Source organism: Capra hircus, chromosome 11, assembly GCF_001704415.2.
Source record: "Capra hircus breed San Clemente chromosome 11, ASM170441v1, whole genome shotgun sequence".
NCBI lineage: Eukaryota > Metazoa > Chordata > Mammalia > Artiodactyla > Bovidae > Capra > Capra hircus.
The window spans coordinates 98536747-98554066 of record NC_030818.1 but is presented as its reverse complement, the minus strand read 5'-3'; the positions used below and the strand labels follow the sequence as shown (position 1 = coordinate 98554066).

The following is a 17320-nucleotide window of genomic DNA, read 5'->3' as shown; positions in this document are numbered from 1 at the left end:
TCCAGCTCTGCCCCCCCTCACTCTATAGTTTTCTCCATTTCAGCTGATGGCAGTACCAGTCTTCCAATAATTTGGTTCCAAAACTATGACATCATGCTCAATCTGTCTCTTTCTTTTGTGGTTGTTTAGATTTTATTTCCTAATCATAAACTTGACTCTGGGATCCAGCCAGACTTGGAGGAGGGAAAGGCAAATAATGAAACTCAAGGAACTGCAGCAAAAGCCCAAAGATCATGGGCTGTCACCAGCAGACACAGGTGCTCAATGCTCTCCTGAGTCACGGAAGGCAAGGGCTGATGCTCAAGATAAAACACAAGCCAGGTGTACTCAAGTTGTGCAGAGACAGCAATGGTGAACTTGGTGCTGTCTTGCCATTCCTGGAACCAGAACCCTCCACGCCTGCCACACCATTTCATGCTCCCTTTTGCACTTGCCAAAGACCACACACTTACCATCCAGACATGTGGTCTTGGCAGTGCCGATGAGACACTGGGAACCAGCTGGGTTAGGTCCAGCGTTTGCCCCAGACACGATGCCAGTACCCGTGTGCTTCAGGGTGAAAGTCTCATCGAATTTCTCCTGTAGTTGGACCCCACCGTTGCCATGATCGGAGAGGGCAATGGCACCCCACTCCAGTACTCTTGCCTGGAAAATCCCATGGACGGAGGAGTCTGGTAGGCTCCATGAGGTCGCGAAGAGTCGGACACGACTGAGCGTCTTCACTTTTCACTTTTCATGTTCATGCATTGGAGAAGGAAATGGCAACCCACTCCAGTGTTCTTGCCTGGAGAATCCCAGGGACGGGGGAGCCTGGTGGGCTGCCGTCTATGGGGGTCGCACAGAGTCGGACACGACTGAAGCGACTTAGCAGCAGCAGCAGCAGTGCCATGAGAGTCTGGAAAGTCACCACCATGACACACAAATCTGGAATTCTGTGAAAGCAGGACCCTCGTAACCAAACCCTCTCTCCCCAGTACTCTGAGCACACAAGATTTTTTTTCTTTTTGCTGTCTTTGAAACTCTGCCTGCAAACAGCTTGGAAGAGATGCAGCCCGAGGGTTCGCTGACGATGTGGAAGAACCACAGTGGGGTTGACCCTGACTAGACATGGCAGTAGGGGGGGTCCCCACTGTGGTCCACAGGTATCTCTGCTGGAGGTGCCTCTCACCACCCCCTGTAAACACCCTGGTCTGAGGCACCATCATGTCTCCCCTGGATTGTTACGATGGCCTCCTAACCCATCTCCTATTTCTACCCTGGACCCAACTACAATTCATTAGTGGAGCCAGGGTATTCACATTAAAATAAAAATTAGATTGTATCATTCTCTGCCTCAGCCTGGAGGAGATGGCAACCGGCTCCAGTATCCCTGCCTGGGAAATCCCATGGATAGAGGAGCCTGGAGGGCTACAGGCCGTGGGGCCGCAGACTCGGACACAGCTCAGTGACTACACACATGCACTGCCTCAAGCCCTCCCAGCGCTCGCTCCTTTAGTGTTAGTCGCTCAGCCGGGTCCGACCCTTTGCAATCCCATGGACTGTAGCCTGCCAGGCATCTCTGTTCATGGATTTTCAACCCCTTCACTTTAGTTCAGTCGCTCAGTCGTGTCCGACTCTGTGACCCCATGAACCGCAGCACGCCAGGCCTCCCTGTCCATCACCAACTCCCGGAGTCCACCCAAATCCATGTCCATTGAGTCGGTGATGCCATCCAACCATCTCATCCTCTGTCGTCCCCTTCTCCTCCTGCCCTCAATCTTTCCCAACATCAGGGTCTTTTCAAACAAGTCAGCTCTTCGCATCAGGTGGCCAAAATATTGGAATTTCAGGTTCAACATCAGTCCTTCCAATGAACAGCCAGGACTGATTTCCTTTAGGATGGACTGGTTGGATCTCCTTGTAGTCCAAGGGATTCTCAAGAGTCTTCTCCACAGCTCAAAAGCATCAATTCTTTGGCGCTCAGCTTTCTTTATAGTCTAACTCTCACATCCATACATGACCACTGGAAAAACCATAGCCTTTATTAGACGGACCTTTGTTGGCAAAGTTATGTCTCTGCTTTTTAATATGCTCTCTAGGTTGGTCATAACTTTCCTTCCAAGGAGTAAGCGTCTTTTAATTTCATGGCTGCAGTCACCATCTGCAGTGATTTTGGAACCCCCAAAATAAAGTCAGCCACTGTTTCCACTGTTTCCCCATCTATTTGCCATGAAGTGATGGGACCAGATGCCATGATCTTCGTTTTCTGAATGTTGAGCTTCAAGCCAACTTTTTCACTCTCCTCTTTCACTTTCATCAAGAGGCTCTTTAGTTCTTCTTCACTTTCTGGCATAAGGGTGGTGTCATCTGCATATCTGAGGTGACTGATATTTCTCCGGGCAATCTTGATTCCAGCTTGTGCTTCCTCCAGCCCAGCGTTTCTCATGATGTCCTCTGCATAGAAGTTACCTCACAATAAAAGCCAAAATGACCACCAAGCACATTCCTGCTCTGGCCCCCAACCTTGGTTCCGTCACGTCCAGGCCTTGGCTCCTCCTTGCTCATTCTGCTCCAGCTACACTGACCCCTTCAGTGTCTTTTAAACCTGCCAGTCCCTCTCCTGGCCTCAGTGAAAGTGAAGTGTTACTCGCTCAGTCATGTCCGACTGTTTGCGACCCCATGGACTGTAGCCCACCAGGCTCCTCTGTCCGTGGACTTCTCCAGGCCAGAATACTGGAGTGGGTAGCTGCTCCTTTCTCCAGGGAATCTTCCCAACCCAGGAATCTAACCCAGGTCTCCTGCATTGCAGGCAGATTCTTTACCATGTGAGCCACCTGGGAAGCCCACTCCTGCCTCAGGACCTTTGCAGATGCTCCCCCTTGGCCTAGAATGATCTTCCTCCCTATATCCCCATAGCTTGTCCCCTTTCTTCAAGTCTTTGTTCTTCACGTCTCGATAGTACTTGATATTTCCTAATTTTGTTCTGTAGAACTCACCACCCTCCAATATTTACTTCTCTGTCTGTCCCGCTCACTAGAATGTCAACTCTACAAGGTCAGTGATTTTGAGGGGGACTTTGTATTCACGACTGTATCCCTAGAACCTAAACGTGACCCACAGAGGGTCCTCCATAAATGTTCACTTTAGGGAATTCCCCAGTGGTCCAGTGATTAGGATGCTGAGCTTTCACTGCTGAGGGCTTGGGTTCAGTTCCTGGTTGGGGAACTAAGACCCCACAAGCCGGGCAGCCAAAAAAAAAAAAGTTCATGTTAATGAATGAAAGGGATGCCTAAAGCCTGGAAAGGAGAAGCAACTTAGTCAAGGTCATAGCCATCCAGAATCAATGGCTTTTGGTCTTGGAATGAACAAAGCATCGATTCCACAGCTCTGGCCCTAAGTCCTTCAGAGAGCCATGCCAGTCTCTGGGGCTAAAACCAGGCCAGCGGGCTCTCATCCCTGGGACTGACAGGGAAAGCCCAGCCCCCAGGGGATGCCTGACTGACCCTGCCAGGAGGGCTTACACAAACCAAGCCAAGGCGGAGTATGGGGGCACGGGCTCCTCCAAAGAAGGAAACCTGAAGACTGCCGCACCGGATGGAGGTCCGCACTCGTGGAGGCCATGGCCAAGGCAAGAAGCCACTCCCTACCCCTCCGGCTGTCTGCGTGCAGGCACTGGAGACCCTACAGTCTCCACTGCCGAGCCCTACAGGGGTGGGCAGGGAGGAAGGCCGGCAGTTTCCAAGCAGGAGAGCACAAGTTGAAGCTGCTGTGGGTAACCCAGAGGACAATGGGCTGATTCCAGATGCCCCAGGCTCCCTTCCACGGGTTTCCCAGGTGGCGCTAGTGGTCAAGAAGCTACCTGCCAACGCAGGAGACACAGGAGACCCAGGTTCGATTCCAGGGCAGGGAAGATCCCCTGGAGAAGGGCACGGCACCCCACTCCAGTATTCTTGCCTGGAGACTCCCATGGACAGAGGAGCTTGGCGAGCTATACAAAGCCACAGGGTCGCAAAGTGTCTGACAGGACTGAAGTTACTTAGCACACACGCATGGTATGCACCCTTCCCATTGTTGGCACCAAACCAGCAGAGGGCGCCCTGGCACCACAAGGTCCAGGTTCCGCTACCTGCCGCCCTCTGGTGGCCACACTGGTCAGGGCGGGAAGGGAGCCCCGGATCTCCCCTGCCACTTCCAGGAGAGGGGTTCCAACTAAACAGGGGAATGTCCAAAGGCAGGGAGCGGGGCCCTGGCGGCCCTGGGTCTGGCCTGGGCCCACCCTGGCCAGCAAGGCGAGGCCAGCGATGACCACGCCAGCCCCAGTGGGTATGTACTTGCTGTGGGCTGGGCTCCAGCTCCAGCTCCTTCTTACCCACCCAGCCCAAGAGGTACTTCTGTTCACACCGCCCCTTTACCAATGAGCAGGCTAAGGAGGTGAAATCAAATCCCCTGATTCCTCTCCGAGGCCGCCCTCTCCTCTCTGTCTCTCCACCTGCTCATCCACAGATAGGGAACGCCTCCCCCATCCCAGCCCTTTTAGGACATGCAAAGAGGCTCAGCCAGGAGTTAAAAAGTATAAAGTGCAACACCAGCCAGCTTTTATTGAGGGCCTACTGTGTGCTAGGTCCTCCTCCCATCTCCCTGCACTTCCCACTGGCCAGGCAAGAGGGTGGCATGTGAGACCCAGCTGATAAGCTGGGTAGGGAGCTGATGGCGAGGTAGAAGGGGGCAGAGGGGCCACTGCAGCTGGGTCCTTAGTGGTGGGCACGCCTCCTGGGTCTGCCCAGCTTGACGCTGAAGGCTGGGGGTTGGGGCTTCCCTTCCTCCCTCCACCCGAGGCCCTTAATCAGACTGGCAAGGAAGAGGGCCTATGAGCCCTGCCCTTACGCTACGTGGCCTTGGGGGAAGGGGACCCATCTCAGTGGTTTCTCCTGATGGAAGACAGGTCCAGAGGGCAGACAGGCCACGCCCAAGGGAACAGCCAGGTCTCTACTGGGTCTGTGGTTCCTAGGGGTGGCTCTTGCTGTGCCCCCTGGACAGCTGTGGTCTGCTCCCGGGCACACCTCTGGAGTCACTGTCTAGCCCTGGGGGGACAGGAGAGGTGAGAGAAGTAGAAAAAATTTAGAGTTGGATACAGAGAGACAGACAGAGACGCAGACGCAGAGATAGAGACAGAGAGATGGAGATGGGCTTAGAGAGAGAGACAGCAGGTAGAGAGAGAAAGGCAGACACAAAGACACAAACAGAGGCAAGGCCACGGAAAGAAAGAGGAGAGGAGAATGCCGAGCAGGGGAATTGAGACCCAGAGTCAGCCATCAATGCGGAGAGAAGACCGAAGCCCCGCCCTCACCTAGAGCTCATCCCGGGGGTGGGGATGGAGGCTGTGCCCACTGCTGCCCGCCAGATCCAGGCGGGGGCCGCGCAGGGTCTTGTAGGAGCCGGTCCAGCTGATGAGGCGGCCACTGTCATCGTCCCAGGGCGAGGATGTCTCGGTGTCGCTGAGCCACCCGGCGTCCCCTGCATAGTGGGTTGGGGCCGCGAGCAGGGGCCTGGCTGAGAAGGCCTGCAGGTCCCGCGGCCAGAAGTGTGCCTTGTACTGCTCACTGGGAGGGGGGAGGGGGGCTCAGGGGGGCTGAGGTGAACCATCCCACCCCAGACCCATGCCAGCCTGGAGCCGGGCAACTCACCCCCGAAGCACCTGACCGCCCTCCCCATCTAATCCTGAGGTGGCATTTCTCTTATCCCCATTTTCCAGATGGGGAAACTGAGGTGCAGAATAGGAAAATCGCTTGCCTGGAAACCACAGGACATCACAGGATTCACATAGAGGTGGGGCTGATGCCAAGTCTAAGCTGGGCTCTTCCTTGGTGACCGGAAGTGGCTCAGCCCTGCCAGCCTCAGTCTCCCCAGCTGCCCAGTGAGGGGACTTACTACCTGCTGAGGTGGGCCCTGAGGATGGGCTGACCCTGCCCTGCGGCTCACTTGGGGTGCTGGTCAAACATGATGGGCAGGAACTCATCCACAGGCAGCATTCGGCGCAGCGGCTGGGAGGCCAGCAGCTTGCGGGCGCCCGCCAGGCTCAGGACATACGCCAGTGTCCAGTAGGAGTAGCCGGCCACCACCAGGTGCGGCAGCCCCTCCACGACTGCCTCCTCCTCGGGGTTCACCTGCTTCCGGCCGAGGTAGCTGCAGGTGACACCGGGAGTCCCAGGAGTCACTGTTGATGTCCCAGGGACCCAAGTCCCCAACTCCCTTTACAGAGCCAAGCCCGGGGTGGGGGCGGGGGCTGGCCAGGGCTCCCTGCAGGAGAAGGCAGACCCCGGGAGGCCCACCCCTCTCCCTGGCCCCTGGGGGCCCGGCCTGCCTACATCAAGTCCCAAGGAAGTTTCTCCGCCTCCACCTCTTCCATCAGCTGCTCCAGTCGCCCCTTGAAATTGCTCTCAAAGCGTACGTCGTCCTCAAATACCACGACCTGGGCCAGGCCCCTGGTGACAACCTGAGCCACAAGGTGGGGGTGGGAGGGTGGCTCTTTAGACCATCTGTTGTCCCCTCCCACCTGGCTGACACTGACAGACACTCCTGGCTTCGGTTACAGGCTAAGTGCTCAGCCCTGGCTATGTTGCTCAGCTGCTCCAAAGCCTGCTGGGGCTTCCCACGGCCTGGGGATTGAAACTCCAGCACCTGGCTCTCGTATTCAAGGGCCTCCAGGCTCCCAGTCTTGCCCTCCAAGCAGATCAGGAGAGAAATCAGAACCCTTGCTGCAGTCCTGAGCACATCCTTATCTCAGGGGCCACAGGGCTCGTCTCCAGGGACCCTCGGGAGGCAGGAGGGAGACGGAGACACTGGGAAGTGACCCCACGATAGTCCACGGACACCCAGCCCGGACATGGCCGAGCTGGGATCTGAGCCTGCATCTGCTGCGTTACAGAGCCGGGCTCCTCACTTCCGCCTTCTGAGCCTCACTTCCGCCTCCTCAAGGAAGTGAGGCTGGGCTGGGGTTGGGGAGAGACCCTAGCCCCCCAACACCCTGAGAAAAAAATGCTTTCTGTAACTTTTGGAGGTATGAGAAGAGCATGAAATCGGCTCAATAAATGACCGTTCGATCCTTTCAGAGGCAGCATTCAGTTCAGAAAAATAGAAATAGCAGCTCACATGCAACGTATTTCGGCAACAGTAGAAAATGAAAACAAGGAGGGTGTCTGCGCTTCACTTCCTGGAGGGGGCACCCCTTGGAGGGCCCGTCTCTGGTCCTTTTGGGCCAAGTCCAAGCAGTGACCTCTCCCGACCACTCACACCCCAGCCTCGGGCCGAGGCTGCCTGGCCAAGGGGTCTGGGCCTGCTCCGCCTTCCTCTGCTGAGAAGGCTCCTCTTCCTGCCTGTCTACAGTGAGGCCCACGCCGACCCCACCGGAGGCCAGGAGGCCAGGCCTGTCCACACCCTCGAGGCGGTACCTCCCCGGACCAGGGTAAACAGTTCTTTCTCCATTTGTGCGCCCTGCTCTGGTCCCTCTGCCCCAGGAGGGCGCAGCTGCGTTCTTCATGTTCACCTCTGTGTTCCTGGAGCAGAGGCCATCCCAGCACACAGCCGGCACTCAGTGCATACCACGGGCTCAACATGGTAAGGGTCGCGCCCACAGAAAGCTGACAGCTGCTGCCTGGGTCTTCATGAGTGTGCTCCGTCACCCACCAGTCACATGAGTGCTGGCACGGAGCTGTGAGTGGGAGGGGGTACCCTGCTTTCCCCAAGGGTGTGGGCCGAGGGGGCAGGGTCCTCACCTCCTCCCAGATGGAGTAGTGGCTGAGGAAGCAGCCCACCTCCCCCTTGGTCAGCGTGCGGCCCGAGTAGGGGTCCTGGTAGCCGGGGAGCAGCTCCACGCCAAGGGTCCTCATGACACTGCTGTTGAGCATCCTGAGGGAGACGGTGTCATGGGGTCAGGGGTGCCCGCCAGAGACCCACCCAGGGCCGCCTGCACCGGGCAAGTTGGGGACCGTCACACTGGAGTCTGGTTTGAAGGAGGTGGCGGCGGTGGTGGCTTAGTTGCTAAGTTATGTCCCACTCTTGGCGACCCCCTGGACTGCAGCTTGCCAGGCTTTTCTGTCCATGGGATTTCCCAGGCAAGAATATGGAGTGGGTTGCCACTTCCTTCTCCAAGGGATCTTCCCGACCCAGGGATCGAACCCAAGTCTCCTGTATTGCAAGCAGTCTCCTGTATTGCAGGCGGATTCTTTATTGCTGAACTACCAGGGATTCCCTGTTGGGAGGGAGGAGGCCTGATTACTGCCTCATGTGGTCTGAAGTCATCATGACTGGACCAGGGGGCTGGAGCTGCCTCGGGCGGGGTGGGTCATCCTGAGGGGAGCCAGGCAGTCTGAGGAGGAGACACCCCGGATGAAGGGCAGACGCTTCTCAGGCAGGGGCCCAAGCAAAGGCTGGACATCCTGCAGTCCAGCGGACTGGAGTGCATGCAGCCAGCAGCAGTGAACATGGAGGGCCGTGAGCGGCCTGCTCCCGCACCCCACCCATCAGGGATCTAGGTTCAGGAGGGCAAGGAAGAACCCTGATAATCAGAATGAAGACCCCATTAACCTTTGGGATACTTACTATGTGTCAGGCCCTGGAGAAATCTTCACTAAACCCTTATAAACCCCTAAGAGGAAGGCAGCTCCTCGCTGTTTCCGCAGCAGGGCTGAGAGATGGGAGGACTTGCCGGAGGCCACACAGCTGGTGACCAGGCCCAGGAGCTCCAGACCCCGGGCCTTAACCACTGCACCCTCCTCCCTTGGGTGGGCTGAGGAAGGGCCCCTGTCCGGTTATGTCTGCCCTGGGCTCCCTGAGACACAATGACTCAGGCTCTCTTTGAATACTCCTTGGAACAGGAAACTCTTTAAACCCATCGTCTGCTTTCCCACCCCCAGGGAGCCCCGACGGGCCACCCTGGGCCCCCTGCGCTGCACAGGGCCCTGTTCCTGTCCCGGAAGCCTCACCGGCCATCCACGGCGTCCACCACCCGCCCAGAGACCTCCATCTCCCAGAGCGAAGTCAGCATGCGCTCTCGGCGGTCGGGCCGGCGGGCCAGGCTGATGACAAACACCTGGAGGAGGCAAGGGGCAGAGGGGAGGCTGCAGGGGGAGGGGAGAGCCCGCCTCCTGACCCCGGTCCTACAGGCTGGGAGGACTCACCTCATCAAACCCCATCTTGCTGGGCCTCTTTGGGGGCCGGGACACATGAGCCGAGGCCCACATGGGAGGCCCATCCACTGCGGAGGAAAGCCCACTGTCATGAGCCCCAATGGCTCAAGTCAGTGGCACCCTGGAGTCCCAGGCCCCCCTCATTTCCGCCCCCTTGGCAGGATGCCCAGCAGATCACAGACTCCACTTGCCTCGGAGGGGCAGACTGAAGCTCAGCAGGGAAAGTGACTTGCCCGGAGTCAGGGAATGATTTGAAGGGGAAGTTGTGACTCCAGCCCTGCCCCCTGCCCAGCCAGGTCCGGGGCCAAGGAGAAGGGGCCCATGGGAAGGGGCAGGGAGTGATGGGGTGGAGGGACAACACCGGCTGGCAGCCTCACCCAGCGCCTCGAGGATCAGGTGGATGAAGTTGACTCTCTCGTCCTCCAGCCCCTGGTGGGATTTCACAGGCACGTTCAGGTACCCATAACGCTGCTCGTTGCACACGTGGACTGAGACCCCTGTGGAGAGAGGCTGAGTGAGTGCTGGCCTGCAGGGCAGGGCTCTTGGAACCCAGATGGCAGGTGTGAGCCCCAGTACTACCAGTACCCACCACAGGAGTCCTCTCTGGGACCCCGCATCCCCATCTGCGGGGTTGGAGGGAGATAGGGCTTGGCTCAAACAACATCTCAGGGACCTTTCTGCCAAGATGGTATATGTTCATCCAACAGATGTCTCCAGGGCACCAGCTGGGGGCAGGGGTGATGGTAGTGAGCAAGACAGACCTTCCCTGCCCTCAGAGGATTAAAGTGAGGAAGAAGCAGGCAAACTCACACCTGGCTATGGACACCTGATGCCATGGAGCCTTGCTCCACCCTCTAAATCTCACCCACCTCTGCCCATCCCGCTCACCCAATCCAGCACCATCACCTCTGGCCCAGGTCCCTACACTTAACCCCTCCCTCTCTCAGGCCCCTGCCACACTGTCCTCCACCTGCCAACCAGAGTGGCCTTTTTTTTTTTTAATTCCTTCGGTGTTTGTAATCTTTATTATAATCATTTATTTAGCCTTTGTCTTCTACAGACCATGAATCCTCCAGGGCAGGTCAGTCGGTCAGTCAGTCCGTCCAGTTCAGTCGCTCAGTCGTGTCCAACTCTTTGCGACCCTGTGGACCGCAGCACACCAGGCCTCCCTGTCCATCCCGGAGCTTGCTCATTAAACACGGTGTCTATTGAGAAGTCAACTCCAGGCCCAGCACTGAGTATACAGCCCGGCAGAGTGCAGGGGGTGGAAGCACGAATGCTGGAGACAAAACCCCCGTTCACAGGACTTCCTTGGTTGTCCAGTGGTTGGGAATCCATCCTCTGGTGCAGGGGATGCAGGTTTGATCCCTGGCTGGGGAACTAGATCCCAAATGACATGGGGCAACTAAGCCCATACACCACAACAAAAGATCCTGCAAGCCAAAACTAAGACCCAATGCAGCCAAAAAATAAATAAACATATGATGCTAAAAAAATTGCATATCTGCATATAAATAAAAAACTTTACAAAATAACTCACTAAACTCCTTTGAACCACTGACCAGTAAACAGCAGGTGATACTCAAGTAGAGGTAAACAAATAAAGTTGCTCAGTCGTGTCCGACTCTCTGCCACCCCAAGAACTATACGGTCCATGGAATTCTCGAGTGAGTAGGCCGGAATACTGGAGTGAGTAGCCTTTCCCTTCTCCAGGGGTTCTTCCCAATCCAGGGCTCAAACCCAGGCCTCCCACATTGCAGGCAGATTCTTTACCAGCTGAGCCACAAGTAGAGGTAGGAATGAAAAAATAAGAAAATAGGGAGTTCCCTGGTGGCCTAGTGGTGAGGGTTCTGTGTTTTCACTGTTGTGGCCTGGGTTCAGTCCTTGGTTGAGGAAGTGAGATCTCAAGAGCCGCCCAGTGTGGCAAGAAAAAAAAAAAAGAAAATATCTGTGCTTCTCATTTTTCATCCATGTATTTGTCTCACCTTCATTCACGTCTTGCACTTGATAAGATCTTTTTCCTTCCCGCGCGTTTGCACTGTAGACGTCACCTCATGGAGCACAAAAGAATGATGACGACCCCCTTCTCCCTGGCCACTCCTCACACAACGCTTGCCCAGGTGCAACATTTCCTGATTGAATCGTCACTTCTAATTCACCTTGACCATGAGCAAAGTTCTCCACCCACTGGACAGCCTTCACGTTCTCGCCACCCATGAGTGTGCACCATGAACGACACTCTCTGCCGCCTTCTCAAGGTTCTTATGCCAACAACAGCATCTCTGTCTTGCTCTCAACTTCAGTTCTTCCCAGGACTGCGGTTTATCCGATCCAAGCCCAAATATCCAAACATCTCTTTTCTTTTTTTTTTTTGGCCATGCTGCATGGCTTGCAGGATCTTAATTCCCTGACAAGAGCCTGAACCTGTGCCCTCGACAGCGAAAGCATAGAGTCCTAACCACTGGACCACCAGGGAATTCCCCAAACCCAAACACTTCCTTGTAGCTTTCATCTTAAAAATAACTACCCACAGCAGAATGATTTTTTTTTCAGTGTTCAAGTCCAATTGGATGATTCTCTGATGGCTGCCTGACACCCACAGGCTAACAGCCAGATGCTTGCCCATCAAGTCCCCACAAGCTGGCCCCTGCTCATCGTTCCCACCTCAGCCTGCACTATGCCCCCTCTTTGTGTTCTAGCTGCCTGCCTTTTTATGTCCCCGGCCACCACAGGGCCTTTGCATCTGCTGGTCCCATTGCTTGAAATGCTCTGTCTTGCTCTGTTTGCCTTGTTAATGCCTGCCCATACTTTAGATCTCAGTGCCAATGATTACATCCTCCAGGAAGCCTTCCCTGGAGACCAGGTCAATGCTAGTCTAAGCTCCCAAAACACCTATAATCAAGAAGCTCTTCTTCCTGTCATTGTGATTGACACTGATTTGTGTGATCCTTTGGCTGACTGGACTGGAGGATCCAGGAAGTCAAGGACCACCTGATTTTACTCACCACTGTCTCCCTGCAGCCTGGCACCTGGTGCATGCGTGTTAAGTCACTTCAGTCGTGTCTGACTCTTTACACCCCTATGGACTTTAGCCTGCCAGGCTCTTCTGTCCATGGGATTCTTCAGGCAAGAATATTGGAATGGGTTGCCAAGCCCTCCTCCAGGGGATCTTCCCAACTCAGGGATTGAATCTGTGTCTCTTACGTCTCCTGCATTGGCAGGCAGGCTCTTTACCACTAGTGCCACCTGGGAAGCCCTTGGCACTGGTAGGTGTCCCATAAATATTTGCCTAATGAAGGAATACATGCAAGCGCCATGGTGGGCACAGCCAGAAGGACATCTAACCTATTGGGGCAGTGGGCCCAAAAAAGCCTATGACCCGAAGGACAATTAGGAATTAGCAAGATAACCTGTGGAGCGGGGAAGGGCATGCAGCGCAGAGGGAACAGCATGTGCAAAGGCCGAGAGACCTCGTAAAAAGGCTCGACAAGAGCTGACCTTACCAGCAGCCTGACAGGCGTAGGCAAAGACGATGATGTCGTCGAAGGGCCAGGTATAGTTGGGGTGAGGCGGGTAGAAGGCCAGCTGGGCCGTCCCTTCAGCCCGCAGGGATACCAGGAAGGTGGAGTGGACCATGGGGACGCAGAAGCAGCCCCGGCGCTGGCGGTTCTTGGTAGGAAAGTAGTCGGCAGTGCGGCGGTAGTAGCCCTGGGGAAGGGGTGGCCCTGGGCTGTGAGAGGACACCCTTCCATCCCCAGAACACCACTCCCCAGCCGGGGCTTGCTGCCCTCCACGTCCCTCCTCCCAGACCTCAAGCCTCCCGAGGCCTGTATCCCCAGCCATACCTGGGGGGTGATTCCACACCAGAAATTGGAGTAGTAGGTCTGAGAGTCCAGCATCGGGGCCACCACCGGCAGCCCCTGCTCGATCAGAAGCTGCAGCGTCTGGTTGTTGGTCAGAATGTTGTCTGTGTCTGCAAACTGTGGGGAGGCGGATGTCACAGGCCCCAGCCTTGTCTGTGCCTCCCAGAAGCCTCCCAAGGATTCACTGAGTGGGATCCCTCCAGATATCCAGGGACCCAGGATATCTTCCACAATCCAATGGGGTTCCCTCAGAGAGATCTAAGCTATAAACCAGGAGATCTGTTTCTGGACCAAGGATCTAGTCTGGAGCACTGGCTCAGGGACCGGGTCCAGAGATTTTACGCCTGAGTTGCTGATCTAAGAACTTTATCTGAAGCCTTAGGAAGGAAATTCAAAGACCTACTCTGATCTCCTCTGGACAGGGGAAGCCTGGCGTGCTGCAGTCCATGGGGTCGCAAAGAGTCAGGCATGACTTAGCCTGAGCAGACTGAACAGCAACAACCCTGCTCTCTGGTCCAGGGAACTAGGCTCTGATTATACTCTGGGCTCTATACTCTGAGACTGAGTTACACTCTATACTCTGGGACTGAGTCTCAGTGTATGCCTTGAGCTCTGTCTCAGGGATCCAGGCTCAGTACAGAGTCTGAGCTCAAGCAAAGGGATCCCAGCTCAATACTTTATCTGGGTTCTGATCCAGGTTGCTAGCTGAAGGGCCGAGCCTACAGATGGTTAAATTGCACCCAGACTTCTGTCAAAGGCGGGTGCCATCACCCGTGGGGAGCCCGATCGTAGGCCAGGCTTTCTTACCAGGATATAGTCTGCCCCCCAGTCCCTGGCAAAGGTCAGGGCTTCCTGTTTCAGCTCCATCAGGAACTGATGCCTTTCTTTGGTCCAGTGCTTAGGGCCTTCTTCATCTGGGTAGGACCTGAGGTGGTAAAGAGATGAGATGTTCCATGGGGTAGGCGCATGTGGTCAGAGCCCTGGCCAGGAGTCTGTGACTTGGAACTGTCCCTTTCCCTCTCTGGGCTGCACCTGCTGCCCATCTTCCCCAGGACCTTTGCCCTCAGGCCACACCTGGGCTCTCCCTCGGGCCTCCAGACCACAGCTGCATAGTCATCACCCACAGCAGCCAGCCACTCCCGTAGCATCGCTGTAGTGTTGTCCACATTGTGGTCCGTGGCACACCTGGGGACACAGGAGGAAGGAGGGTGGGGGAGGGGTGGCACAGCCACCAAGGGACCAAACTCTAAGGCAGTCTTGACCCCTGGAGCACCAACTCCCGCAGGACTGGCCTCTCCTGGAAGCAGAGGAGGTAGGTGTGCTACAGAGGAAGGCGGGCAGCCAGGTCCCAATCATAGGTCTGTGTTCCACTGTGTGACCCCAGGCAGGTCCAGACCCTCTCCGGGCTCACGTTCTCCCTCTGTAACTAAAAGCCATCCTGGCAAGCTCAGGGGCTGAGGTGACAGAAGTCAAATGCAGCATTTTTTTTTTTTTTTTTTGGACAGGCAACTAGGATTTATTGGTGGGCATGAGTAAGGAGGGGACAGCGCCAAGGCTCTCATGAATGCAAGACCTACCATTTGTGCAGAGGGAAGGATGTATTTGGCCCCAAAGCCATCGGGATGAGCTGTTTTTCTGCCACCATGCTTTCAAGTTCACCAGCCTTAAACTTAGTAAATCCCCACTTCTTGAAGATGTGGATCGACTGGCGGCAGGGAACTTGAACTTGGCCCTACAGAGGGCCTCAGTCACATGTTCCTTGTTCAGAAGCTTGGTACCGATGGGCATTATGACTTGGTCAGTGTGGACCCTGGCCACTGTGTCCTGGGGCTTTCTGCCACACTTACCAGTCTGAAGCCTAGATTTGGGGACAGCATGCCAGTCATGAATGTCCACTGGAAAGGGCTGTCTCCAGGGTTCCTTAGGGCAACCTGGATAGGCAACAGGCTGCATATGCTCCCCAGGAGGCTGTCTGCAGCCACTCAAATGCATTTTGAAAGATGAGAAGGCCTTCAACTTTGAGGAACACACCTGCCATATTCTCTGGTTTTCTTCCTTCCCTGCTCTGTGACCTCAGGTTAGTCCCCTCCCCTCTCTGAGGCAGGACTGGGCAGAGGAGCTGCTGCTTCCCTCCACCAGGAAGTTGTAATAAGGACCAAACCACACTCTGAGCATCCCTGAGAAGACCTGATGGGCCTGAGCTCCAAGGTCACCTCGCACAGCCTCTTTGAAGGAGCTCTCATGACAGAGCGGGGCAAGGGGGCCTTAGCCAAGAGCCCAGGTTTTCGGTGATGCTGCCCCTTTAAGCCAAGCCTCCAGAACTGAAGACTAACTACGTGTCAAGTCTTTTGGGGGTGGGAACTAACTAAACTCCTGGACTGGTAATTGTGGGCGGCCTCCCCAGGCCACAGCTCCACCCCCCAGCCCAACTCTGGTGAGTTGGGGAGGGTAGTTTGGTCACTTCTCTCAGTTTATCCCCAACCTCAGCTTGGGACTCCTCCCTGTTCTGGCTTCCACAGACTGTGGCCTCTAATTCCAGGGCCCTGTGGGGACACCTAGGGGGAGAGACGCAGGAAGGGGCTTTGCCCTTGGCCAGCAGGACTCAGCCCCTCTTCTGAAAGAGGCTGGAACCAGCCTGGGGAAGGGGGAGCGGTTGTGACCCCCTCATAAAGCAGCATGGAGCCCAGGGCTGACAGCACCCCTATGGGCTCCCCAGGAACTCCCAGGCCTGCTGAACTCTGCCACATCAGGCCCCAGGGGATGCCAGCTGCTCCTCTTGGCTCCACTCTGTCAGGCCGACCACAGGTCCCACGGCTTAAGTTTCAGCTCTGGTGGGCTGGAGCAAGAGCGGTTGGGCCCAACTTACACCTAGAGGAGGTCCCGAAGGAGGAGCAGGGGCCAGAATGAGGGATGGGTGTCCCTGTTCCAACCCAAGGCCTCCAAGGTCAGTCTGCAGGGCCAAGGGGACAAGGGGACCCGCCAGGGGGCTCGGGTTGCTGGAGGGCCTGTCTGCAAGGGGAGGGGCCTGAATGGGTGGTGTCTGGGCAGGGAGCAGATGGGGCCAGCTGGAGCCCAGGCTGTCGGTGGTGGAGTTGTTGGGGTGGGGGGGTGTAGATGCCTAGTGGGTGCCAGTGCCCGGGTCTATCTCACCAGAGGGCCAGCCTGGCCCTGGGGTAGTCCAGCCGCTCCAGCGCGCCCAGGTAGTGAGGCAGTGAGTGCTCGGCATTGCGGGCCAGGATGGCAAGGACCACGGTGGGCAGCGGCGGCTCCGCGACTCCCGCAGCCTCGGGCCGCGGCCCCAGCAGGAGCAGCAGCTGGAGCAGCGGGGCGGCGGGGGCAGCGCGCATGGCGGGCGCTCGGGCGGAGGCAGCGGCGGCCCCCGGGGCTCCCGGCCGCGCAGAGGGGAGTGGGTGGTGCCGCCGGGCCCTGGGCGGGGCCTGGGGCGGGGCCTGGGCCCGGGGCGGGACCGAGGCGGGCCAGGAGTGGGGTCGGGGGATGCACTACCCCCTCCCAAGAATGGGCTCCCACTCCCCTCCCCATCCCTATCCATAGATTCCCAGATGTCCTCTCCTCGGCTCGGGGCATCGCAGGACCAGGGCCCGGACACCCGCCCCAGACGCGATCCGGGAGCAGCCTCTTCCCGGCTGGAGGGTCGTGGGGCGACGGCTTCCGAGCCCTCTGCGGCGTCTCAGAATACTCGACTACGACTCCCCTCCGGGGCGTGCAATCCCCGGAATCCGGCTTCACGGATTCCTTCAACGCCCCTGAATCCGTACTGCCTGGCCATCCGTCCGACCCTCGGACCCGAGCTGCGTGCGGACCGGGCGACACCGCCACGGCCCTTTCCCGGGTTCCCGGGCTCCCGGCCCCTCTGCCGCCCCGCCCCCGGGCGCCCTCTGGCGGGCCCAGACGGAACCTCGCAGAGCCAGACCCGAGAAGGGGTGCGGGGAGCGGGGGTGGTCCCCCTGACCTGGACGCGCCATCCCGCCGCGGTCCGAGCCTGGCGTCTCCCGCGCGTCATCTTCCTCGCCTCTGTCGCCAGCACCAGCACCGCTCCGGGCCTTTAGGAGAGCAAAGCCTGCTCTTAGACTGAGTGTAGAACAAGGGCACCACACGGCCCCCTCACGGTGTCCCAGCCCCCCTCCAAAGCAGGGGGACTCCAGTGTCTGGTCAGAGTCGGGGTCCGGAGGCCCCTGCTGGGTCTCCAGCCTCTCTCAGGGAAAAGGAGGGCCCTGGAGGCACCAGTGGTGGGGTCTAGCTCCTATGCCACCGACCCAGTGAGCAGGTAGGTCA

The 17320-nt window shown here is 57.2% G+C and overlaps 1 protein-coding gene across 4 annotated transcripts; it reads right to left on the bottom strand.

Moving 5' to 3' along the window:
• CERCAM (cerebral endothelial cell adhesion molecule) lies at nt 4543–17088 on the bottom strand. Of its 4 annotated transcripts, none has more exons than XR_001918866.1 (13): nt 16178–16437; nt 14102–14212; nt 13835–13952; nt 13010–13144; nt 12668–12872; nt 9542–9661; nt 9156–9232; nt 8961–9067; nt 7752–7884; nt 6345–6472; nt 5959–6162; nt 5327–5493; nt 4543–5060 (listed from the first exon to the last, which is right to left on the bottom strand). XR_001918866.1 is itself a non-coding variant. In XM_018055880.1 (13 exons), exons 2-12 carry the CDS (start codon nt 14173–14175, stop codon nt 5327–5329), a joined length of 1554 nt encoding a protein of 517 aa, XP_017911369.1. In that variant the 5' UTR covers nt 14176–14212; nt 16998–17088; the 3' UTR covers nt 4543–5060. The 4 variants fall into 4 exon arrangements, 3 of the variants coding, with proteins under 3 accessions (XP_017911369.1, XP_017911367.1, XP_017911368.1); XM_018055880.1 differs by lacking the exon at nt 16178–16437 and adding an exon at nt 16998–17088 and having other exon boundaries at nt 5327–5579; XM_018055878.1 differs by having other exon boundaries at nt 5327–5579; nt 16178–16380.

Coding starts and splice junctions, on each gene's coding strand:
- CERCAM (XM_018055878.1), bottom strand. CDS start 16,374: ATGCGCGCTGCCCCCGCCGCCCCGCTGCTCCAGCTGCTGCTCCTGCTG. Junction 13,953..14,101: donor AGGCCCGAGGGAGAGCCCAG/GTGTGGCCTGAG, acceptor TTACCACCTCAG/GTCCTACCCAGATGAAGAAG. Junction 12,873..13,009: donor GGTGTGGAATCACCCCCCAG/GTATGGCTGGGG, acceptor CCCCTTCCCCAG/GGCTACTACCGCCGCACTGC.